Genomic DNA, 26,545 nt, shown 5'->3' on the forward strand with positions numbered 1-26,545 from the left:
GCACTTGTCATCTCCCGTCTGGATTACTGCAACTCGCTGTTGGCTGGGCTCCCTGCCTGTGCCATTAAACCCCTACAACTCATCCAGAACGCCGCAGCCCGTCTGGTGTTCAACCTTCCCAAGTTCTCTCACGTCACCCCGCTCCTCCGCTCTCTCCACTGGCTTCCAGTTGAAGCTCGCATCCGCTACAAGACCATGGTGCTTGCCTACGGAGCTGTGAGGGGAACGGCACCGCAGTACCTCCAGGCTCTGATCAGGCCCTACACCCAAGCAAGGGCACTGCGTTCATCCACCTCTGGCCTGCTCGCCTCCCTACCATTGAGGAAGTACAGTTCCCGCTCAGCCCAGTCAAAACTGTTCGCTGCTCTGGCCCCCCAATGGTGGAACAAACTCCCTCACGACGCCAGGACAGCGGAGTCAATCACCACCTTCCGGAGACACCTGAAACCCCACCTCTTCAAGGAATACCTAGGATAGGATAAGTAATCCTTCTCACCCCCCCCCCCCCTTAATGACTTAGATGCACTATTGTAAAGTGGCTGTTCCACTGGATGTCAGAAGGTGAATTCACCAATTTGTAAGTCGCTCTGGATAAGAGCGTCTGCTAAATGACTTAAATGTAATGTAAATGTAAGATTTCTGTTCACCGCCACTCCCGATATAATTTAACAGAGCTTGAGAAAATCTGCAATGAAGAATGGGAGAAAATCCCCAATTCCAGATGTGCAAAGCTGATAAAGACACACCCAAAACTGTAATGTGGTGTGTGCTGGTGGTAGGGAAGTCAGGCGCAGGAGAACAAACTTGGTATAAACAGAGTATTTAATGAAAGCTCACAAACTCCAAAAACCAACATATACAAAATAAAGAAAAGTGGGTAAATAAAACCTGTCGCACAGCATAACAGACATAGCACCTATACATACAAAGAACAATTACTGACAAAGACATGAGGTAAAAGAGAGGGTTAAATAAACAACATGTAATGATGGGATTGAAACCAGGTGTGATGTGAGACAAGACAAAACCAATGGAAAATTAAAAATGGATCAGCGATGGCTAGAAGGTCGGTGACGTCGCCCGCCGAATACCGCCCAAACAAGGAAAGGGACCAACTTCAGCGGAAGTCGTGACACAAAACGACTCAACATTGTAATCATCGACAAAGGTGATTCTACAAATTAAATACTTTTAATTTCATGTTTTCACTTTCTCATTCTGGGGGATTGTTTGGAAATGGGTGAGAAGAAAAGCTACATTATCCATTTTAAATTCACCCTGTAACACAACAAGAATAGATGCTTTGAAAAGGTCTCCTCCGTACAGCTACATTACAGTATACTAACACACTCAAATTTAATTTGATCTGATACATGTGACTTGAATGGCTGTGATGTTACATCTAAAAAAGATAGGATAGGAAGATAGGAAGCAATGGCAAACAATCAAGTAAATGTGTAATGATGAGTAAATCATTTGTACTTAAAACTCTTTTTAATATTCTGTCACACTTTATAATAACATTTATTTATTAGCACTTATAAATTATTTATAAACTGTGGTTTGAGATCTTCACTGAGTGTGAGCTAACGTTAGCTAATGCTGTCACCTCAGTTGCTAACCTTAACCTGGCTAGCACTATGAATCGAGCTAACTAATAACTCACTGTACAGCTGATGTGGATGACATGGGTGGAAGGACCACAACAAATCTTATTCTCTTCAATATGGGTTCTATGCTGGGGCCATACGTCAAATCAACTGCCCCAAAATGAGAGTTACAAAGAACATGAATGTGGTGCTGACTGATGATTGGCCAACACTATTCCCAATCACCCCACACAGTAGGCGGGACATAAAAAGGGTATATCTGCATTCACAACACTATTAATAAATAGTAATTGTATTAATTGTAAACATTTCTAAATACAGTAAGGCTATAAGCATTTCAATTCATAAGTATGACATGTCTTAAAAATGACTTGTATCAGTGTTTATAATAACTTTATCTCTGCCTCATATTACTGAACAGCTGAAATTTAAATAAATCCGTACAAATATTTATTGATGGATAGACAACTGTCTCTGTCAGCTGTAAAGAATATTGCTGTTGCACAAGGACACAGTCCCCATATATTGGACTGGAGCAAGAACAATCAGTGTTTTGTGTGATGATGTAGGCTAATCTTTATAGTTGCTGCCATATCATATCTACTAGCCAGAGTTACTGAAAAAATAATATAACTCCCACTTGAGTTTTGCATTGGGGCATAAAACAATCTGTGTTTTAACTACATACCGGCACTACCAACTGCTATTTGCTACTAAATTATCGTGCCATTACTACATGGGGTGGCAGGGTTGCCTAGTGGTTAGAGCGTTGGACTAGTAACCGAAAGGTTGCAAGTTCGAATCCCCGAGCTGACAAGGTACAAATCTGTCATTCTGCCCCTGAACAGACAGTTAACCCACTGTTCCTAGGCCATCATTGAAAATAAGAATTTGTTCTTAACTGACTTGCCTAGTAAAATTAAATGAGTAGGCTACCAAGCTTCTCCACCTCTGGGCAACAGAGTGTTCTAGGCAGCCCAAAAATGTTTACCCAGACCAGTAACCAGGGTCTGACAATGGGCAAGTTTGTTTTGCATCGCCCAGAGCACTATTTTTCCTTTCGTTGTTTGTCAACTACTGCTTTAGACTACCTTTTATTTGTGATGATAATCTTCCTAGATATTATACTGCCATATAGTAGCGAGAGTTGCTGGAAAAAGAAATATTTGCAATGTTTGCAATCATAATGAGAAAATAATCACTGCCTCTATGTGTCTTGCTTGTGTTGAACCAGAATTTGGCATGAGTGGAGACGTTGAACATCTCCTGTACAGCCAGATTCTGATTCAGTGTTTGAAGTTCTTGGCTAAATTACGGTTTCAACAGACAACAACATTTGTACAAAAATGTCGATCATGTCTTTTGTGTACAGCAGGATAGCTGCATGTAGCCTAACACCCCAACTGAAAAAATAAATCACGCTTGAGGCATGGAATGCATAGTTCGAACATGTCAACCATACTGTATGTTTCCACTCCATGTCAATGAGGGGGGAGCGGCAGTGGGAGCACTCAGCAGAAGCTAAATAGGCAACAGAGTGGGCAGCAGCTATGTCTGCGCAATCTCCACATCAATAGTCACAGCAAGTCGGGTTCCAAAAAATGGTGTCAGCCTTCTCTTCTGATCCAATTTCGCTCTGGTATTGCTCAGCCACAAGCTCTGGGCATGCTCTGCCTTTTTCCTTTACTTCATGACTATTCTTTAGGCCTATTCAGTTTTAATTATTTAGCCAACCCCACCCACCGTAGCCTATATCTAGTTTATATTATTCTTTCTAACATTAGAATATGTAGTTCCTATTTTGAAGGAGTTCAAATGTATTAAGACGTTTTTAGGTAGGAAATACATATGCTGTCAAATGAATTTTATTTTTTTATTGAATAGAAACACCATAATATTAATCAATTGAGCTAAAATATCAGAAAAAAATGAAATAATAATGGCCAGTATCTGCTTCTTTTCATAAATAAAAGAGGATAAATTATCTCAAACTGCAGTGGTCAAATGATTTGCAAAAAGCTTCACATGTGCATTGAGCGTGGGAAATGCGCTCTACAAATGTATTATTATTATTATTATTATAAAGACAGAAAAATACACATCTAAAAGCTTAATTACACAAAGGAATATTAGTGGGAATACAGCCATATAATAAACAAGAGAAAGGAGAATTTAATATATTTGAAAAACTTAAAAATGTAAAATACATTGAGATGAAGCTGTTTTTTTATATTTCTTACTTTGTCTATTGTACTATTTATTTTTTTTTGATTGGAGAAAGAAAATAAGGTAGGCGGCTGTCACGAGTCCGACTGAGGGTGGTTCCCTTTCCCGGGCGCTCGGCGGTCGTCGTCACCGGCCTATTAGCTGCCACTGATTGTCTTTCCTCCCCCTCCTTGTATGTTTAGTGGTAGCACCTGTTTATGTTTAATTAGTTTGTCTTTATTAGACAGCCGGCCCGCCTGGTTGTTGTGCGGGATTATTTCAGTGTAACCTTCGGCTCTGTTGTAGAGGTACGTGTTAGTGCCTGGTCGTGATATTTTCCGTTGTACATTTTGATTCCCTGTGTTTGGGAACGTAACTATTGTGAGCACCCTGTGGTGCGTTGGTGCTATTAAAGACGCACAGCATTGAACTCTCTGTCTCCTGCATTTGACTCCACACCCACGACACCCGGAGCATTACAGCGGCTGGTATGGTTCAATAAACTTTAGTGAACTATTTACAGAAAATATATACAAAACAATACATATAGTAGCAAATCAGCCTGTAATTTTAGAATGAACAACTGCAACCCGTTTCGACAACTAATTCATATGCACATCAGAAACTTTTCTTTAGAGCTTGCAACCTCTGTCCCCATGAAAAGTGTGTTTAGATCCATCTACATTCATTCCACCTGGGCCTATTAATCCAGCTGCGGATACTTACACTCTAAAAATTAGGGGTTCAACAAGGGTTCCTCTAAGATCCTCAAAGTTCTTCGAAGAACCTTAGGGTTCTTGGCACTGAAAATGTCCCCCAAAAGGTTCTTCCAAGTACCCTATAGAAGGTGGGGTTCATCGAGGACCTCCTTCGTTGGTGGGGGTTCTTGCAGGAACCTAATTGCCCAACTGAATCATTTTCATTTGAATTTGAAAGGACAGCAGGTGCAGGAACTTAACTGGAAAATGTAAAGCTCTCCTCAATTTAAGGTAAGGTTTGTAACATGTATCATATTTAAATTAATATTGTTTTATGATGATACCCTCTATCTTTTCATATTTGTGCAAGTCTTTCTAAAACAGAAAATGGAAACAATTCAATGGATATCAATCAATATGTAGGCTATAAGAGAATGTTGAAGGCTAGCTGTATTGGGTTCAGATGACTGAACTGCTCACTTTTGTGTTTGTGTCTGCAGGTATACAGACAGGGGGCACACAAGGTATGTCTATTGGTATTTTTATGTAATGCAGATCACATGTACCATCCTCCTCCCTTACCACTTCAATGAATATCCCATAGGCCTCTACATTATGGACAAGGTATGTGTATGAAAACCATTATCAAAACTGTTGTTTTTTTCATTTACATTTACCACAAAAACCAAGGTATGAATACTGTTGTGTGCATGTTTTGTTAATCATCTGTATAATTACTATTTTTTGGATTCACAGACTTCCCCCTCCCTACACCTCTGATGAATATAACAGGAAATATGTTCGATCACCATGCACTGCAAAAATCATTCTGGCTATGGATACGGAAAACATCAACACATTAACGCCAGAGGATATACCCATTCGACTTGGGTCTCAGCTGTGAGTTTACCTCATATTTGGATTTTTCTTTGCCACGAAAATCATAATAAACACTGACACCTAAAATATTGTGTTATTGCTGTTATTGTTATGCATATTATTATTATTAATAATAAGGGAGGGGGGGGGATAGTTAAAAAATGTACCCCAAACGGTTATTCAAAAGGTTATTTGAGGATCCAATAAAAGGGGTTCTTTGAAGTACATATAGTAGTTCCCCTATAGTTTTAACTGGAAGAACCCCTAAATGATACTCCAGGAACCTTTTCTTTTTAGTGTACCACAGACTGGCGCGTAAAGACATATCCAAGCTAGAAGCTTCTATTCCCTATGTCAGGAATAACTTTACCCACTCTGAGAAACAAGCCCTTAAATCTCCAGAATGACACCTATATATTAGTCCACCCAGCAACCAAGGGCGCTGTTACTGTACAAGACTACACTATCTATAAAACTGAAGTACACAATCACCTGAACGTACAGACGTTCCATGAGACTCACTACAAACACCACTAAACAGCTTTTGGCTGTAATGAACAGACTGTCACCGAGGGCATTGGTGATATCACCAAAGGAGAACACAGATTATTGGTGAGTAAAAAAGTTCCACACTGGTAATCTGCAGTCCCTACAAGACTGTTTAATTATCTAAATCCCAATACGGACAGGACGAATCTTCTTCATGATATCAGACCAGGTTTGGCTGACGACACAAAGATCTCTGCTCAGCTCCAAATGCCTTGATTGATAAATATGCACCTATGTATTATGACACTTTTGTCTACCAAAAAACCCACAATTATACGTTAGTTAAGCGCTAATAAAAACAACTCTGCACATCATTATTGTCCAAATAATCTGTGCTCACCTCAGAAATGTTTTGCGCAGTAGGTGGCTTTTGACAGTAGGTAGCTTGAAGTCTTTGAAATAGCCTAATCAGTCTGCGTCAGCCTGCACAGAATAGTAAGGCAGTAATAGTTTATTATTATTTTTGTTACTGCTACTACTGCATGAGGATATAAAACTGCCACAGCAAGTTGATCCCTGCAATGCAAGGATTTATTTTGTAACCTGTCTGCCAAATCCATAATCCATTAACGACGGTTCTCCGTCTCAAGCGAGGGTGCTTTCAAATCAAGAATTTGAACTTTGCCTTATCATCAAATTAATAGGTTGTCATCGGCTCTGTTGAAAATCGGGTAGTTAGCTTCCTCATGTTTCAGTAAACCATCAGTCAAGTGTCATCAGCAAAGTTTACTGTCTCTTCATTTTTTTGGGCGATTACATGTATTTTTTCCTGTTATTGTGAACTGTACTCAAAAACAATGGATGGCCTATCACAAACCTCTTTGTACGCGATTCTGGTAGGATAATGACAGCATGTTGTTCGCAGCATAAACCAGTCCATTATCTCTGAAGTTCATACATTTATTGGTGATGGATACTTTAACTTTATGTTCAGCCTACTGTTAAAGCACTCACATAGGCTACTTCTCTGCCAGAGCGTGAGATAACTAGATATACCATTAAGTGCGGTATAAGCAATTCCCTTATGATATCATGTTACCTCCCTAGATTTGTATTTGTATTTATTATGGATCCCCTACTCTACCTGGGTTCCAACTAAATTAAGGCAGCTATATAATTTTAAAAACATTACAATACATTCACAACACATTAAGTGTGCGCCCTCAGGCCGCTACTACCACATATGTACAACACAAAATCCATGTGTACATTTGTGTAGAGTGCATATGTTATTGTGTGTTTTTAAGCATGTGTCTGTGCCTGTTTGTGTTGCTTCACAGCCCCGCTGTTCCGTAAGGTGTATTTTTTTCTGTTTTTTAAATCAAATTTTACTCCTTGCATGAGCTACTTATTGTGGAATAGAGATCCATGTAGTCATGGCTATATGTAGTACTGTGCGCTTCCCATAGTATTTTCTGGACTTGGGGACTGTGAAGAGACCTCTGGTGGCATGTCTTGTGGGGTATGCATGGGTGTCTAACCTGTGTGCCGGTAGTTCAAACAGACAGCTCGGTGCATTCAACATGTCAATACCTCTCACAAATACAAGTAGTGATGAAGTCAATCTCTCCTCCATGCATGCATATTATTGTTAGCTCTCTATGTACATCTATGGGTCAGCCATTTAGACACCTCAACATGCTCAATTTCCACATGATTCATTACAAGATTTAGTTGAGACATAGGGTTTAGTGAATGATTTGTCCCAAATACAATGCTTTTCGTTTTGGAAATATTTAGGAATAACTTTTTCCTTCCCACCCATTCTGATACTAACTGCAGCTCTTTGTTAGTGTTGCAGTCATTTCAGTTGATGTAGGCACAGGGTAGCCTAGTGTTTAGAGCGTTGGACTAGTAACCGGAAGGTTGCAATTTCAAATCCCCGAGCTGACAAGGTACAAATCTGTCGTTCTGCCCCTGAACAGGCAGTTAACCCACTGTTCCAAGGCCGTCATTGAAAATAAGAATTTGTTCTTAACTGACTAGTTAAATAAAGATTAAAATATAGTGTTGCGTTATCTGCATATATAGACACACTTCCTTTACTCAGAAAGCATATCGTTAGTAAAGAAAAAGGGGCCTAGACAGTCGAGTTGTGATGTATGTTTTGTCCTACATACTGTATATATATATTTTTATCCCAGCCTCACCCATGCAGGATGCCTTTTGCCTTTTGGTAGGTTGTCGTTGTAAATAAAAATGTGTTAACTAACTTGTCTAGTAAATGAATGTTAAAAACATTTTTTTTAAGACAAGCTGCCCTGGGGAATTCCTGATTCTACCTGGATTATGTTGGAAAGGCATCCATCCATTAAAGAACACCCTCTGTGTTCTGTTAGACAGGTAACTCTTTATCCACAATATAGCAGGGAGTGTAAAGCCATAACATATAAGTTTTTCCAGCAGCAGACTCTGATCGATAATGTCAAGACACACACCGAAGTCTAACAAAATACCCCCCACAATCTTTTTATCATAAATTTCCCTCAGCCAATCATCAGTAATTTGTGTAAGTGCTATGCTTGTTTAATGTTCTTCTCTATTAGTGTGCTGGAAGTCTGTTGTCAATTTGTTTACTGCAGAAAAGCATTGTATCTGGTAAAAAACAATTTTTCAATTTTTTCCCTTTAATAAGGGTTGGTAATGGGCTGATTGGTCGGCTATTTGAGCCAGTAAAAGTGGCTTTATTATTCTTGGGTAAGAAAACACTCTGACGTTTCCAGAACTGCAAAGATATTGTCTGTGAGTGCCCCAGAACAGATGCTACAGGCAAAACCAAGATGAAACTTCAACCAGGAAATGAGCAGGATTTTTGAGGCTCTGTTTTTCATTGTCTCCTTATATGACTGTGAATGCGCAAGGAATGAGCCTGCCCGATCTATCGTTTCCCCAAGGTGTCTGCAGCATTGTGGCGTATTTGTAGGCATATCATTGGAAGATTGACCATAAGAGACTACATTTGCCAGGTGTCCGCCCGGTGTCCTCCGTCGAAATTGGTGCGTCATCTTCAACTGCACGTCTTTTTCCAAGCGATTCACCGGAGAAAGGAGACTACCACGAACGATATATCAATGAAGAGATATGTGAAAAACACATTGAGGATTGATTCTAAACAGCGTCAGTCGATATTATGGAGTTAATTTGGAAAACAGTTCGCCGTTTTGATGACTGAATTTTCGGGGTTTTTTGGTACCCAAACGTGATGTACAAAACGGAGCGATTTCTCCTACACAAAGAATCTTTCAGGAAAAACTGAACATTTGCTATGTAACTGAGAGTCTCCTCATTGAAAACATCCAAAGTTCTTCAAAGGTAAATGATTTTATTTGAATCCTTTTCTGGTTTTTGTGCAAATGTTGCCCGCTAAATGCTACGCTAAATGCTACGCTAGCTATCAATATTCTTACACAAATGCTTGTTTTGCTATGGTTCAAAAGCATATTTTGAAAATCTGAGATGACAGTGTTGTTAAGAAAAGGCTAAGCTTGAGAGCTAGCACATTCATTTCATTTCATTTGCGATTTTCATAAATAGTTAACGTTACGTTATGCTAATGAGCTTGAGGCTATAACTGGATACAGGTTTTTTTCATAGCCAAACGTGAACAAAACGGAGCGATTTGTCCTACACAAATAATATTTTTTTGAAAAACTGAACATTTGCTATCCAACTGAGAGTCTCCTCATTGAAAACATCTGAAGTTCTTAAAAGGTAAATGATTTTATTTGAATGATTTTCTTGTTTTTGTGAAAATGTTGCTGGCTGAATTCTAGGCCTATAGCTATGCTAGCTATCAATACTCTTACACAAATGCTTGTTTAGCTATGGTTGAAAAGCATATTTTGAAAATCTGAGATGACAGTGTTGTTAACAAAAGTCTAAGCTTGAGAGCAAATATATTTATTTAATTTCATTTGCGATTTACATGAATAGTTAAAGTTGCGTTATGCTAATGAGCTTGAGGCTATAAATAGAATCCCGGATCCGGGATTGCTCGACACAAGAAGCTAACAGTTTTAGTAACTGGGATAACCTCTTGAAACTCTAGGGGCGCCATATCATTTTTGGATAAAAAGACGTTTCTGTTTTAAGCGCAATATTTTGTCACAAAAAGATGCTCAACTATGCATATAATTGGTAGCTTTGGAAAGAAAACACTCTGACGTTTCCAGAACAGCAAAGATATTTTCTGTGCGTGCCCTAGAACGTGAGCTACAGGCAAAACCAAGATGAAACGGCATCCAGGAAATGAGCAGGATTTTTGAGTCTCCGTTTTCCATTGTCTCCTTATATGGCTCCTTATATTGCGCGACGCAACAGGATAAGCAATTTCATAAATGTGTCAAGTACAGCGTCTGTTTTTTATTCTCATTACACACCAAGGACAAAAAATATTCTTCACATCAGCGACATAGGAATCACTACAAAACGTATTGTATGACCTCTTATACAGTATATTAGAACCAGCCTTTGGAACTTTGGTTTTCCTAGATATGGCTAGTGAACTCAGCAAAAAAAGAAACGTCCTCTCACTGTCAACTGCATTTATTTTCAGCAAACTTAACATGTGTAAATATTTGTATGAATATGACAAGATTCAACAACTGAGACAAACTGAACAAGTTCCACAGACATGTGACTAACAGAAATGGAATAATGTGTCCCTGAACAAAGGGGGGGGGTCAAAATCAAAAGTAACAGTCAGTATCTGGTGTGGCCACCAGCTGCATTAAATACTGCAGTGCATCTCCTCCTCGTGGAAAACACCAGATTTGCCAGTCCTTGCTGTGAGATGTTACCCCACTCTTCCACAAAGGCACCTGTAAGTTCCTAGACATTTCTGGGGGAAATTGGCCTAGCCCTCACCCTCCAATCCAACAGGTCCCAGACGTGCTCAGTATGATTGAGATCCGGGCTCTTTGCTGGCCATGGCAGAACACTGACATTCCTGTCTTGCAGGAAATCACGCACAAAACGAGCAGTATAGCTGGTGGCATTGTCATGCTGGAGGGTCATGTCAGGATGAGCCTTCAGGAAGGGTATCACATGAGGGAGGAGAATGTCTTCCCTGTAATGCACAGCGTTGAGATTGCCTGCAATGACAACAAGCTCAGTCCGATGATGCTGTGACACACCACCCCAGACCATGACGAACCCTCCACCTCTAAATCGATCCCGCTCCAGAGTACAGGCCTCGGTGTAACGCTCATTCCTTCGACGATAACTACGAATCTGATCATCACCACTGGTGATACAAAACCGCGACTGGTCAGTGAAGAGCACTTCCTGCCAGTCCTGTGAGTTTGTGCCCATGGGCGACGTTATTTCCGGTGATGTCTGGTGAGGACCTGCCTTACAACAGGCCTACAAGCCCTCAGTCCAGCTTTTCTCAGCCTATTGCCGACAGTCAGAGCACTGATGGAGGAATTGTGTGTTCCTGGTGTAACTCAGGCAGTTTCTTGTTGCCATCCTGTACCTGTTCCGCAGGATGAACCGATCCTGTGCAGGTGTTGTTGCACGTGGTCTGCCACAGCGAGGATGATCAGCTGTCCGTCCTGTCTCCCTGTTATTCTGTCTTAGGTGTCTCAGTACAGACATTGCAATTTCTTGCCCTGGCCACATCTGCCTCCTTGCAGCATGCCTAAGGCACATTCACGCAGATGAACAGGGACCTTGGGCATCTTTCTTTTGGTGTATTTCAGAGTCAGTAGAAAGGCCTCTTTAATGTCCTAAGTTTTTATAACTATGACCTTAATTGCATACCATCTGCAAGCGTTGTTTAAACCCTTTATAATGAAGATCTGTGAAGTTATTTGGATTTTTACAAATTACCTTTGAAAGACAAGGTCCTGAAAAAGGGATGTTTCTTTTCATATTGTAATCACTACATCCGATGGATTTGGATACTACATCCGATGGATTTGGATACTGCTTTCAAGCTGATTTCAGCAGCATTAGTAAAGATGTGATGAATACATGTTGATAATTACATTCATGTGCTGTTTGTAACTACCCTGGTAGGTTGACTGGTTGCACTCGTTACAGTTTGAAGCTTTCTCTTGAGTGGGCAGCCAGTCAATATATAAATCATCCAGAAAATATACCTCTCTGTTGGCATCACATGTTATCCAGATACTGACTGTTAGCACTTGGTGGTCTATTGCAGCTTCCCACCAGAATGGGCTTTAGGTGAGGCAGATGAACCTGTATTCATATTTATTCAAAAGTATTTAACATGAAATCCTCTCTAAGCTTTACAGGAATGTGGTTCTGAATATAAATGACAACACCTCCACCTTTGGCGTTTCTGTATTTTCATAACCATGTATTGCTACCATTGTATCATAAAAGGTATTATCTATGTGAGTTTAAGAGACAGAAAATGAATGCCATCTGTTACTAGCAAATTATTGATTTAATGAACCTTGTTTCTTAAGCTACATATGTTAACGTGGGTTATTTTAACACTTTTCTGGGATGCTTGATTGTTTTTATTGCTTTACTGTGAAGCTTAGCTGAGGTAGACATGCTCAGGTTATTTATGTTAGTGCATGGTGAGCTGCATACAGTTGACTTCCTGCAAGGGTACACCGTCTCAGTGCTGACAGTATAATTCTGGTTCATAGGCACATGATTACTGCATTCAATAGCTGTAGGATCAGCAGAGGCATTCAGGGCAGTAAGAGGGACATACATTAGGTTACTTACATTGCATCTTCCAGCACCCCTGGGATAATGTACATTTGCTGAATCATTATGACAACTTGGCGACATAATGGTAAGGATTAAATGAGCTTGGCTGGGGTAGTTGAAGATTGAAGATGGAGCCGAAGGGGATGGCTACCGTTTTATGGGCTCCTAACCAACCGTGATATTTTGTTAGATTTATTTGTTTTTAACTTGTTTTCTATATAATGTTGCTGCTACCATCTCTTATGACCGAAAAGAGCTTCTGGACATCAGAACAGCAATCACTCACCTTGAACTGGACAACTCATTTTTCTTTAATGAGTTGGACGAGAGGGAAAAAGAGACAGAGATATCGCGGAAGGAGGTCGGGGTACCTTGTAAGTATCCGGCGACGAGTGGCTAATCTGCCTTTACAATCGGTACTATTGGCCAACATACAATCATTGGATAATAAAGTGGAACTACAAGCACATAAATCCTACCAACGGTACATAAAAAACTGTAATATATTCTGTTTCACCTTGTCGTGGCTGAACGACGACATGAAAAACATACAGCTGGCGGGTTATTCACTGTATTGGCAGGATAGAACAGCAGCCTCTGGTAAGACAAGAGGAGGCAGTCTGTAAACAACAGCTGGTGCACGATATCTAAGAAAGTGTCAAGGGTTTGCTCGCCTGAGGTGCATTATGATAAGCTGTTTACCACATCTACAAAGAGAGTTTACATCTATATTCTTCGTAGCTGTCTATTTACCACCACAAACTGATGCTGGGACTAAGACCGTACTCAAAGAGGTGTTGTCACGGCTTTCTTCCTGGGAAGGAGAGGCGGACCAAAACGCAGCGTGGTTATAGTTCATGGTTCTTTTAATAAGAAAACAAAAACATGAACAAACTACAAAACAATAAACGTGAAAACCGTAACAGTCCTAACTGGTGCATAAAACACAAAGACAGGAAACAATCACCCACAAAATACCCAAAGAATATGGCTGCCTAAATATGGTTCCCAATCAGAGACAATGATAAACGCCTGCCTCTGATTGAGAACCACTCTAGGCAACCATAGACTTACCTAGAAAACTAAACTGAACACAACCCCATAAATCTAATAAACCCCTAGACAAGGCAAACACAATAAATCACCCATGGCCCCCCAAAGGTGCGGACTTCCGGCCGCACACCTAAACCCATAGGGGAGGGTTTGGGTGGGCGTCTGTCCACGGTGGCGGCTCTGGCGCGGGACGTGGACCCCACTCCACCATAGTCTTAGTCCGTTCTTTTAACGTCCTTTGAGTGGCGACTCTCGCCGCCGACCTTGACCTAGTAACCCTAACAAAGGACCCACCTGGACTGAGGGGTGCCTCATTACTGAGGAAGCTCAGGACCTAGGGGTAGCTTAGGACTAAGAGGTTGCTCAGGCAGGTTGACGGCTCTGGCGGATCCTGGCTGAATGGTGGCTCTGGCGGATCCTGGCTGACTGGCGGCTGGCTGACTGGCGGATCCTGGCTGACTGGCGGCTCTGGCAGATCCTGGCTGACTGACGGCTCTGGCGGATCCTGGCTGACTGGCGGCTCTGGCGGATCCTGGCTGACTGGCGGCTCTGGTGGATCCTGGCTGACTGGCGGCTCGGGAGGATCCTGGCGGCTCTGGCGGATTCTGGCTGACTGGCGGCTCTGGCGGATCCTGGCTGACTGGCGTCTCTGGCGGCTCCTGGCTGACTGGCGGCTCTGGGAGATCCTGGCTGACTGGCGGATCCTGGCTGACTGGCGGCTCTGGCGGATCCTGGCTGACTGTTGGCTCTGGCGGATCCTGGCTGACTGTTGGCTCTGGCGGCTCCATGCTGACTGGCGGCTCTGGCGGCTCCATGCTGACTGCCGGCTCTGGCGGCTCATGACAGACGGGAGGTTCTGGCGGCTCATGACAGACGGGAGACTCTGACGGCTCATGAAGACAGGAGACTCTGGCGGCTCTGGATAGACGGGAGACTCTAGCAGCTCTGGACAGACGGGAGACTCTAGTAGCTCTAGACAGACGGGAGACTCTAGCAGCTCTGGACAGACGGGAGACTCTAGCAGCTCTGGACAGACGTGCAGCTCCGGCAACGCTGGAGAGGAGGAAGGCTCTGGCAGCGCTGGACAGGGGAGCTCTCAAGTTTTGGGTCACTTAGAAATGTCCTTGTTTTTGAAAGAAAAACACTTTTTTGTCAGAAATACAGTGTAGACATTAATGTTGTAAATAACTATTGATGCAGATTTTAAATGGAGAATCGACATAGTCGTACTTGCCCATTATCAGCAACCATCACTTATGTCTTCCAATGGCACGTTGTGCTAGCTAATCCAAGTTGATAATTTAAAAGGCTAATTGGTCTTTAGAACACCCTTTTGCAATTATGTTAGCACAGCCGAAAACTTGTTCTGATTAATAAAACTGGCCTTCTTAGACTAGTTGAGTAGTTGGAGTGTCAGCATTTGTGGGTTTGATTACAGGCTCAAAATGGCCAGAAACAAAGACCTTTTTTCAGTTTATTTTTGTTCTGAGAAATGAAGGCTATTCCATGCGAGAAATTGCAGCTTCATTAAATAGTACCCGCAAAACAACAGTCTCAAGTCAACAGTGAAGAGGCGACTCCAGGATGCTGGCCTTCTAGGCAGAGTTCCTCTGTCCAGTGTCTGTGTTCTTTTGCCCATGTTAATATTTTCTTTTAATTGGCCAGTCTGAGATATTGCTTTTTCTTTGCAACTCTGCCTAGAAGGCCAGCATGCCGGAGTCGCCTCTTCAAAGTTGACGTGAACTATTCCCCCTCAGGCGACTGAAAAGATTTGGCATAGGTCCTCAAATCCTCAAAATGTTATACACCTGCACCATCGAGAGCATTCTGACTAGTTGCATCACTACCAGGTATGGCAACTGCTCGGCCTCCGACCACAAGGCACTACAGAGGGTTGTGCGTACGGTCGAGTACATCACTGGGGTCAAGCTTCCTGCCATCCAGGACCTCTATACCAGGGGGTGTCAGAGGAAGGCCCTAAACATTGTCAAAGACTCCAGCCACCCTAGTCATAGACTGTACTCTCTGCTACCGCATGGCAAGTGGTACCGGAGCGCCAAGTCTAGGTCCAAGAGGCTTCTAAATAGCTTCTACCCTCATGCCATAAGACTCCTGAACAGCTAAGCTAAATGGCTATTTGCATTCCCCCCCTCTTTAATTATCTATGCATAGTCACTTTAATAACTCTACCTACATGTACATTTTACCTCAATTACCTCGACTGCCCCTGCACATTGACTTTGTACTGGTACCCCCTGTATAGCCTCACTATTGTTATTTTACTGCTGCTCTTTAATTATTTGTTACTTTTATTATTTTTATTTCTTATCTATTTTTGTTTTACTTAGCAGGTATTTTTCTTGTAAGTAAACATTTCACTGTAAGGTCTACACCTGTTCTATTCTATTCAGCACATATGACAAATAACATTTGATTGGATTTCAAGTCAGTCTCAACGCAGCCTTATTATGCTGCGAAAGGATCCAGGAACCCAAATGATTTGGGTGAATCCCATTATCCTTATAATACGAGCAATTATGCCCAAGCGGCGTCCTGCCGTAGGACTTGAATACAATTTGCGTTTTTCCCATAAGTTTGCGCAGAATTGAGTTTTGTTTGCTATGCGCAGAATTGCAATATGTTTGTAAGCATAGCCACCTCATTCCTGTAGTCCCCTGCTAGCAAACAATTGCCGCATTGGAACTACGGATTGTCAATATTGTCGTGGGAATGAGAATAATAAACACAGATTCTACAGCGCTGGAAACGTTAGTTAGCTATTCCAGTCGATGCGGACTCCATTGCAACCTAGCCAGCTAGCTGGCTAGTTGGTAACAGGTGTTGTCACAGGTATCCGAGTTCTTGAGTTCCAAAGTTTTCGGCGCCGAGTCGGTGTCTCCCAACAGTAGCTTTACCAACAGACAGTGTATGTCCCAGATTTTTCCGATAATGGAGGAGGTAGAACATCAGACTGACGATGCAGCAGAAGAGGGCATGTGTGGAATTAAACACTACATTGATTCTATTGATGGAAAACTATTGTTTACTTCTATTGAAAACTATTGTTTACTGTGTCTCACATTTCATTCAACATTTCATTCTAGATCAGAATCAAGAAAGGCTGTGTATGTTGGAATCTCGTTATCTTCCTGCAGATAGCAGTATTGAGTCCTGACCTGAGGGCCTACTTGTTTTCTTTCTCCAATCAAATCAACAACAATTATTTTTCAATTTTTATGGCATCCACAGACAGGGCAGCTTCATCTCAATGTATTTATCCATTTTCGGGTTTTCAAATATATTCCATTCTCATTTCTCTCATTTATATTTTGGCTATATTCCCACTAATATTCCTTCATGTAATTAAGCTTTTACATATGCTTTATTTCTGTCTTCATAATAATAATAATAATAATATTTAGTTTGTAGTGCACATTACCCACGCTCAATCCACATGTGAAGCTTATTGGTACTACACCATTTTTTTTATCTGCTCAAATTATTCTGTGCTCCTTGCTCCACACTTGTCCACTTACATGCTCTGGCATTCAAAGGCAGTTGTGCTGTAGGTTATCAAAGAACTGTCAATGAATAATCTTTTCAATGGATGGAGTCAGTGAATGAATGGCTGCAGCAACCATTACATTGTCTGACAAGCTGCATAACAAATTAGGCCTAATTATACAAAATGACAATGACATTTCATTTTTTTTATAAGTCATTCAAACGAGAAAGTCTTTCAAATTAGATAATTCCAAGGGTCTACGTTATTACATTTTTTTCTTGGGCATCCGTATAACTTTCATGAATAAGCATTAATAAACAATTTATGAACTATTCATTAATAACTATTTAATTAATTGTAAAAAAAAAATATATAAGCATGATAACCATTTCAATTAAGGCAGGGTAGCCTAGTGGTTAGAGCATTGGACTAGTAACCGGAAGGTTGCGAGTTCAAACCCCCAAGCTGACAAGGTACAAATCTGTCGTTCTGCCCCTGAACAGGCAGTTAACCCACTGTTCCCAGGCCGTCATTGAAAATAAGAATGTGTTCTTAACTGACTTGCCTGGTTAAATAAAGGTAAAATAAAAAAATAAAAAAAGTATTAATAATCACTTATTTATTTAAGTTATTATGCCGAATATTCAATTTGTCAACCATGGGTGTTTTATGAGACCATAGGGGACTTACAAAATCATGTTCAGTACCAGTCAAAAGTTTGGACACACCTACTCATTCAAGGGTTTTTCTTTATTTTTACTATTTTCTACATCTTCCTTTCCTGTGGCAGTCCTCATGAGAGCCAGCTTCATCATAGTGCTTGATGGTTTTTACGACTGCACTTGAAGAAACTTTCAAAGTTCTTGAAATTTTCCGGATTGACTTACCTTCTTGTCGGTCATTTCACTTTGCTTATTTGAGCTGTTCTTGCCATAATACGGACTTGGTCTTTTACCAAATAGGGCTATCTTCTGTATAACCCCTACCTTGTCACAACACAACTGATTGGTTCAAATGCATTAAGTCGCTCTGGATAAGAGCGTCTGCTAAATGACTTAAATGTAATGTAAATGTTAAAAAAGAAATAAATTCAACAAATGAACTTTTAACAAGGCACACCTGTTAATTGAAATGCATTCCAGGTGACTACCTCATGAAGCTGGTTGACAGAATGCCCAGAGTGAGCAAAGTTCCCTGAATTCCTATCGGACCTTGTAGTCATAGCAGATAATATTCTAATCTTTGGTTACTTTAATATTCACATGGAAAAGTCCACAGACCCACTCCAAAAGGCTTTCGGAGCCATCATCGACTGGGTTTTGTCCAACATGTCTCTGGACCCACTCACTGTCACAGTCATACGCTGGACCTAGTTTTGTCCCATGGAATAAATGTTGTGGATCTTAATGTTTTTCCTCATAATCCTGGACTATCGGACCACCATTTTATTACGTTTGCAATTGCAACAAATAATCTGCTCAGACCCCAACCAAGGAACATCAAAAGTCATGCTATAAATTCACAGACAACACAAAGATTCCTTGATGTCCTTCCAGATTCCCTCTGTCTACCCAATGACGCCAGAGGACAAAAATCAGTTAACCAATACCCTAGATGCAGTTGCACCCCTAAAAACTAAAAACATTTCTCATAAGAAACTAGCTCCCTGGTACACAGAAAAGCTAACTGAAAAGCAGCATTCCCCAAGAGAGGATGACTTTCACTTTAGCAGTGATAAATTCATGAACTTCTTGAGGAAAAAATTATGATTATTAGAAAGCAAATTACAGACTCCTCTTCAAATCTGCATATTCCTTCAAAGCTCAGTTGTCCTGAGTCTGCACAACTCTGCCTGGACCTAGGATCAAGAGAGACGCTCAAGTGTTTTAGTACTATATCTCTTGACACAATGATGAAAATAATCATGGCCTCTAAACCTTAAAGCTGCATACTGGACGCTATTCCAACTAAACTACTGAAAGAGCTGCTTCCTGTGCTTGGCCCTCCTATGTTGAACATAATAAATGGCTCTCTATCCACCGGATGTGTACCAAACTCACTAAAAGTGGCAGTAATAAAGCCTCTTTTGAAAAAGCCAAACCTTGACCCAGAAAATATAAAAAACTATCGGCCTATATCGAATCTTCCATTCCTCTCAAAAACCTTAGAAAAGGCTGTTGCGCAGCAACTCACTGCCTTCCTGAAGACTAACAATGTATACGAAATGCTTCAGTCTGGTTTTAGACCCCATCATAGCACTGAGACGGCACTTGTGAAGGTGGTAAATGACATTTTAATGGCATCGGACCGAGGCTCTGCATCTGTCCTCGTGCTCCTAGACCTTAGTGCTGCTTTTGATACCATCGATCACCACATTCTTTTGGAGAGATTGGAAACCCAAATTGGTCTACACGGACAAGTTCTGGCCTGGTTTAGATCTTATCTGTCAGAAACATATCAGTTTGTCTCTGTGAATGGTTTGTCCTCTGACAAATCAACTGTAAATTTCGGTGTTCCTCAAGGTTCCGTTTTAGGACCACCCTTGCTGTCTCTGCCTGGCCGGTTCCCCTCTTTCCACTGGGATTCTCTGCCTCTAACCCTATTACAGGGGCTGAGTCACTGGCTTACTGGGGCTCTCTCATGCCGTCCCTGGAAGGGGTGCATCACCTGAGTGGGTTGATTCACTGATGTGGTCATCCTGTCTGGGTTGGCGCCCCCCCTTGGGTTGTGCCATGGCGGAGATCTAATTCTCATTCATTTGTACTCTGTAAATAATATCACCATCTTGAAAAAAAGTTATTACTGAAAAGTTTCTCATTTGAGTAATATAAGTTCTAGATGAAATAATTAACTGATGAGTTTTATGGTTAAATATATCCAAAAATGATCCTATGCTTAAAAATCAAGGCCATTATGTAATTTACCTTAGACAAGATGCGTGATATCTGAACAACAACAGTGGATTTATATGGCAAGGAAACCGGTGTTCCTTAACAATGTATTGGTTCAATTTAGCCTCCTAGTTGCTATGGTAACTATACGTGAGTTGGCTCATCTGGAATATATTGCTTGCACACATTTTGTGGAGAGAGAGAGATTATGAAAGATGGAGTGGGTGAGGAGAAATGAGGAAATAACTTTATGAAGAACAAAATAACAAAGTACATTCTTTTGATACGATTGAAAAACCTCCACATGAATCATTCACTGCATGACATCACAAAAGTAATGTTTATCTAGGTCCCTATTTATGGGAATCACTTGAGGGAAGTTGTTCAGAAGTATGATGTTTTGTTAAAGACTTATCAGACTTTTTCCCCACTGATATTCATTTCCTTGTACTCATCAAATTTGAAAGCTTTGATGTGCAAATTTAAATGACACTTTCTCTGGAAGTGCAAATAAAAATTACACACACATAGGTCAATGGAGTGACTCAAATGTCCACATCATCCTTTAATTCACCTCTGAAATAACCAAAGGACTTACACTCTTAGAAAAAAGGTTCAAAAAGTTGTTTTTCAGCTGTCCAAATATAACCCTTTTTGGTTCCATGTAGAACCCTCTGTGGAAAGGGTTCTACATGAAACCCAAAAGGGTTCTGCCTGACACACAAAAAGGTTTTTCAAATATTCTCCTATGGGGACAGCCAAAGAATGCTTTTAGTTTTGAGATAGAACATATTCTTCGAAGAGTATGGAATGGTATTCCATTACTGATGCAACCATCCAAGTACAGACCTCTGTTAGCTAAAGTCAGGTGCCATTCCCAAAGGCTAAAGACATCAAGCAGACATCAGGTTCAAGGGGAGGGGGTGTGATGTAACCAATGCAATTTTGCAACTCATGCTTACCTGGTTTGATGGAAAGGGTGGCACTGCTAGATGCTCTCCCAGCCTCATTGGCAGCTGTCACACAGTACATTCCAGCATCACTTGGCTTTGCAGATTTGATGAGAAGTGAATACCGCTCTCCCTCCACTTTGACCCCATAGTTTGGGCTGTTAGTGATCATCTCAATATTGTCTCGCCTCCAGGTAACTAGATAAGGACACAGATCAGGACACAAATATAAGCTGAGGTGATATCAAAAATATATATTTAAGTGTTTTGAACAGGGAATGGTAGAAGCTGCCAAGGTTGAGTACAGAACTGCAAAGCTGCTGTTTTTTTTCCCATATGTATCAAGAATGGTCCACCACCTAAAGGACATTCAGCCAACTTGACACACTGTGGGAAGCATTGGAACTGTTGCAAGCATTGGAGTCAACAGGGGCCAGCATCCCTGTGGAACGCTTTCAACAGCTTGTAGAGTCAATGCTCCAATGAATTGAGGCTGTTCTGAGGGCAAAAGGGGATGCAACTCAATATTAGGAAGGTGTTCCTAATGATTTGTACACTCAGTGTATGTGCTACAGAGAGATTGAGATAGCTTGCCTTCTGGGAGAGGAGTGCCAGCAATGATGACTCTTAGCAGGACCTCAGTACCAGCAGTTGCCACAGTGTCCTTAAGAGGAAACTCAAACATAGGGGCCTCCAAGGGGTCCTCTTCAGCAGACATGTAAGAGTCGTCTGAAGAATCTGCACAGATTAGGAAACGTAATTTTAAAACCCAGTTTTAACGAAATGACAAAGACATTCATGGCTGTGTTCAGAGCTGAGGAATTCCCATTAGCATTGGAGTTTGAAAAGACAAGGTTAATAAGGTAAGAAGCCTCTAATATACACATGACAGACATTTTCATTTTGACCAAAAAATATAGAAAATAATTCGCACCTAACTCTGGAGACATGGGCCTAGCGCAGCGACCCTTCCCCCAGGTCTTCTGTGTTTGGCCTTCTTTCACATTGGTCACCTCTTTAGACTTGGCAGTCTCTGGAGGAGCTTCCTCTTCCATGGGCTCTTCTTTGACAATGATGGTAGGTATGATTACCTTGGGGGCTGGCTTGATTAATTCCACTTCCATTTTTTCCTCAGATGGGGAGACTGGAATATTTGTTGAAGAGGTAACCAGCCATGGAGGTTTTTGCGGAGGTTGTATTGGATGCTCTTGTACAACGGTAGGCTTTTTCTGTACCAATGGACTTTCTGGTTTATACTCTACTTTTCTTAAGGCTACCTCTACAGGTGTTTGTCTTCCTGACGATTCTTCCTTTGGGGACTTTTGGGCAAGAGATTCTTGGATGTCCTGAGACTCTTGCGTATCACATACCCTCTGAACAACTGGTGATGGAGACCTCTGAAGGATCTCCTTGATTGGACTGACTCGATTTACCTGTCTTGTTGGCCTCTGTCTCGATAAGTCAGCCAGTTGCATAGATTCTGGAGCGAATGCTACTTCTCCCAATCTACTGACTGTTATGTTACTCATGGAGGGGCCCTCAATTTCGTGGGTTGGGGGCGAAGGCTGGTCCTGCCGTGCTTGTAGGTGCAGGCGTGGTGATTTTGGTGGCACCACCTGTTTAGGCTGTTCTGTCTCTTTCTGCTCCTTCTCCTGATGGGCTCGCTCCCTTTCCTGGAGCTTCTGGAGAATTTGCGGTGGGGGGGGCTCAATCTTCCTCAAAGGCTGCCTGCCTCTTTCCCTGAGCGAAAGCTGCTCGATGGAGAAGGACTTCTTCACGTGAGGTTTACCCACAAGCTTCTTGATTCGTTGAGCCTCTTCAGTGAACTTGTTCTCAAATTCCTGGACCTCCTGGGTGGTACGGGGCCTGCAGTCCTCTAAGGATGCAGCCTTCTGTCTGAAATTGGACCTCCGTTCGGCAGCGTCATCCTTCAGACCCTCTCGTAGGTCTTCCCTCGAACTCCCTCTGGAGATGCCCAACCGGTTCCCTCCATCGTCTGAGTCGACAGACCCAGCATAGTTGTACCCGGCCCAGGACCATCCCGAGATGGAGCCTTCATGGTCATAACTTTGCCTTCGCTCTTCAAAACCGCGCACCTTCTCAAAGATCTTGGAGCTTGCTCTGGTCAGTTTTGGGGACTGCCTAGGCTGGTACTCCTTGTGGGAGCACTCGTTGACACTGACAGGTGTTTGAGTAAGGGAATTCTGAGTGCTGCTTTGAGACATGGCTGATAATTTTGGATGTCTTAACATTTCCTCAAATTCAGCAGGGATTGTGTCTTGGTAGTCGGTTGGTACAAAATGTGTCTTGCGGGGTGTGAGGGGTGTGTTCGGGGCTGATCCAGAGCAGCTTGGCATTGGAGAAGTGGAGGGGCATTTAATAATTCTGGGGGAGAGGGGTGGGAGGACTTGTGGGGAGGATTCCCTCAAAACATTTTCAGATTGGCTCCTGAAAGAAGATGGTTATGGGAAATGATCTGTTAGAGAAAGAGTTCTAAATGATACCTGGCCCAGTGTGAGAATTGTCAAGGATATCATTAACACTGGGAGTTCTATTTTTGGCTGGCATTAAGGCAGTGCTATTTTCATACGCACATGCTTGTAGGTGCTTTGCTATCTTCCAACCCTTGCGCAAGGATTGGTAATTTATCCGTCTTACATCAAGGTTCTTGCGCTGAGGTGGGAGAAATGGAAATATCTGAGCTGTGTCCTTAAAAACGTGCACCAAATTGCCAATTTCATGCAGTGCAACTGGGAATATTTAAAAAGCTAGTCATAGCAGTAAGGCAGTTGGTTATGGCATCAATTTTGCCAGCGAAAGTGCATAATAGCCTAATCAGTAGCCTATCACCAATGTTTATATAATGTAAATTATGTAAATATCATCTTCGGGAGCAGCAAAAGTCAGCAGACATTCAACTTTTTTCTTTATATTAGATTTTTTTCCAGCTTCTGTAAAACGTTTTGACTCATTATGTGCAATGCCCATTGAATGAACAATGTCAGTGACAGTAGTGGCCTTCACGGATTCACCTGTACCCGAAAACCCGAGACCCGATCCGGGACCTGAGCGGATCTGGATCCAGAATGTCACGGGTCTGGGTCGGACCTGATTGTCAGGCGTCTCAGGTATGTGCAATTTTAACGGACTTATCCGGAAGGACCCATGCAGATCCGAATGTAACTGCTGCGGTAGAGAGAGAGAGATTTTTTTTATTTATGCTTCTGCTCTTTGCTTTTCACGAGAGTGGCGCCTATAGGAATTTTTGTTTTTGTTGGCCAATCATAAGTAATCATAGCGGCAATAGGCTACAGTTATAGAGCCTTCAAGGGGGGCAAAAGTAAAGAGATATCTATTTAAGGGAAAATTGAGTTAAATTAAATAATTAAAACTTCAAGGAGAAGAAAAAGCTACAACGATTAAGAGCCACAGCTACTTTATATTCTGAATGGAGTTGTTGTTGTTTGTAACTTTGTAAGACGAGAAAGTGCATGCAGCGTCGATTAGCCTAGCTAGCTAGCTTATTAACTAGCTTCTCCTGACTTGACTCAGTCAAAACCAGTACTACATAATCCTATTGGATGTTAAATAAACTAGCTATGGCAGCTATTAGTCTACTATAGCGTGAATCGGTTTGGTTGGTTGCTGTCTCTAGCGCCTCCCTGTTCCATGTCACTCGCTCACATTTACAGTAGTCTACACACACAGATTGGCCCCTAATAGAGAGAGGTCACATTTCTATCTCCTCTCCCTCGCACTTTATCAGCTCCAGTTAATAAAGTAGCTTAAAAAAAATCCTTGGGTCTGGTCGGAACGGGTCTCTATATAAAAAAAAATAGATTTATATCAATGCGAAGGACAAGATATAGATTAATAACTTTTTGAGGCTATTAAATACTTTCAGTCTGGAAAAACCCCACGGCTTGATGGCTTATCAAGCTTTTTTTGATATACTCAAAGCTCCAATGTTAGCTTGTTTTAACCACTCCTATAGAAATGGTAGTCTGTCAGGTACTCAGCAGGAAGGTCTGATTTCACTATTATTAAACAAGACCCACATACCAAATATAAAGACCCAGTCTATCTTAAAATCTGGAGGCCTCTTACACGTCAATGTCGTGTTGCAAAAAAAACTGCGAAATGCATAGCACTCAGAAGTAAAAAGGTTTTACCAGGTATTGTTCATCCATTACATGAACGATAATACATGACAACTACTATAAATAATAGAACATCAAGAAACATCTAAGATGTCAGGCCTGGTATTTATTGCGGATTTTGAAAAGACCTTTGATAAAGTCAGACTAGATTGTATTTATAAATGCCTGGATTTTGTTCAATTTCAGTGATTCTCTTATAAAATGGGTAAAAGTAATGTATAGCAACCCCAGGTGTAAAATAGTGGCTGCTTCTCAGAGTTTTGAATTGTCAAGAGGAGTTAACGAGGGTGTCCTCTGTCACCATATCTATTTGTTAAGGCCATTGAAATCCTAGCTACTAAAATCAAATACCAACATTAGAGGATTAGAAATCCAAGGCTTAAAAACAAAGGTTTCCATGTATGCCGATGACTCAAGTTTTATTTTAAGTCTGTAAGCTAGATCCCTGCAATGTCTCATTGAAGATATAGAGACATCTTCTGGATTCTCTGGACTAAAACCTAATTATGATGTGCACAATATTACGTATAGGACCTTTAAAAAATAAAACTTTTACATTACCCTGCAGTTTACTTGTAAAATGGGCTGACGGTGAAGTAGACATACTTGGTATTCATATCACAAAATATATAAATGAGCTCTCCAAAATGACTTTTAATATAAAACTGATTAACACCTTAGTCATATCTGTTTACTCACTTACTTATGGTGCTGCCTACTCCTGATGATTTGTTTTTCAAATCACATGAGCAAAAAATATTTTGCTTTATCTGGGATGCTAAACCAGACAAGATAAAGCGTGTCTATCTATATATTGAATAAGAATTGGGTGGGTTGAGATGATTAAATATAAAAGCACTAAACCGCTCTCTAAAAGCTTTACTTACTCAAAGTTTGACTTGAACCCTAAATAAATCTCAAGTAGATTACTAACAAAAGCTTAAAAATGGCCTTTTTGACTTCATGCAGGTTGCCATGTCTCATTTCCATTAATTGAATATTTCATTGAATATTTTTCAAACAAGCATTCCAGAGCTGGCTAAAATTTATATTTCATTCCCCTGAAAAGATAGAACAAATATTACAACAAATATTATGGCTGAACTCAAATGTGCTGGTTGATAAAATACCTGTATTCATGGAAAAGACGTTTGAAAAGGGTATTTTGTTTTTAAATGGTATTGTAAATTGGAATGGTAGAGTTATGTCTTTCATGGAGTTATCAGAACTGTATGGGAAGGTCTGCTCAATCCAGGATTACAACCAATTGATTACAGCATTACCCCCAAAATGGAGGAGGCAGGTGGCAGTGGGAGGAGGTAGGGAACTGGTCAGTCTGCCCAATATAAAGA

The 26,545-nt window shown here is 41.2% G+C and overlaps 1 protein-coding gene across 1 annotated transcript in view; it reads right to left on the minus strand.

Annotated features, from left to right (window-relative positions):
• Window positions 1–26,545, minus strand: part of LOC135547779 (striated muscle preferentially expressed protein kinase-like) — a 203,453-nt gene that overhangs the window by 116,006 nt on the left and 60,902 nt on the right. Inside the window, 3 exon segments of the mRNA XM_064977037.1 lie at window positions 21,046–21,231; window positions 21,628–21,771; window positions 21,968–23,481. Coding sequence (XP_064833109.1) covers window positions 21,046–21,231; window positions 21,628–21,771; window positions 21,968–23,481 — 1,844 coding nt within the window.

The sequence above is a fragment of the Oncorhynchus masou genome, chromosome 10, assembly GCF_036934945.1.
Source record: "Oncorhynchus masou masou isolate Uvic2021 chromosome 10, UVic_Omas_1.1, whole genome shotgun sequence".
Taxonomy (NCBI): Eukaryota; Metazoa; Chordata; class Actinopteri; order Salmoniformes; family Salmonidae; genus Oncorhynchus; species Oncorhynchus masou.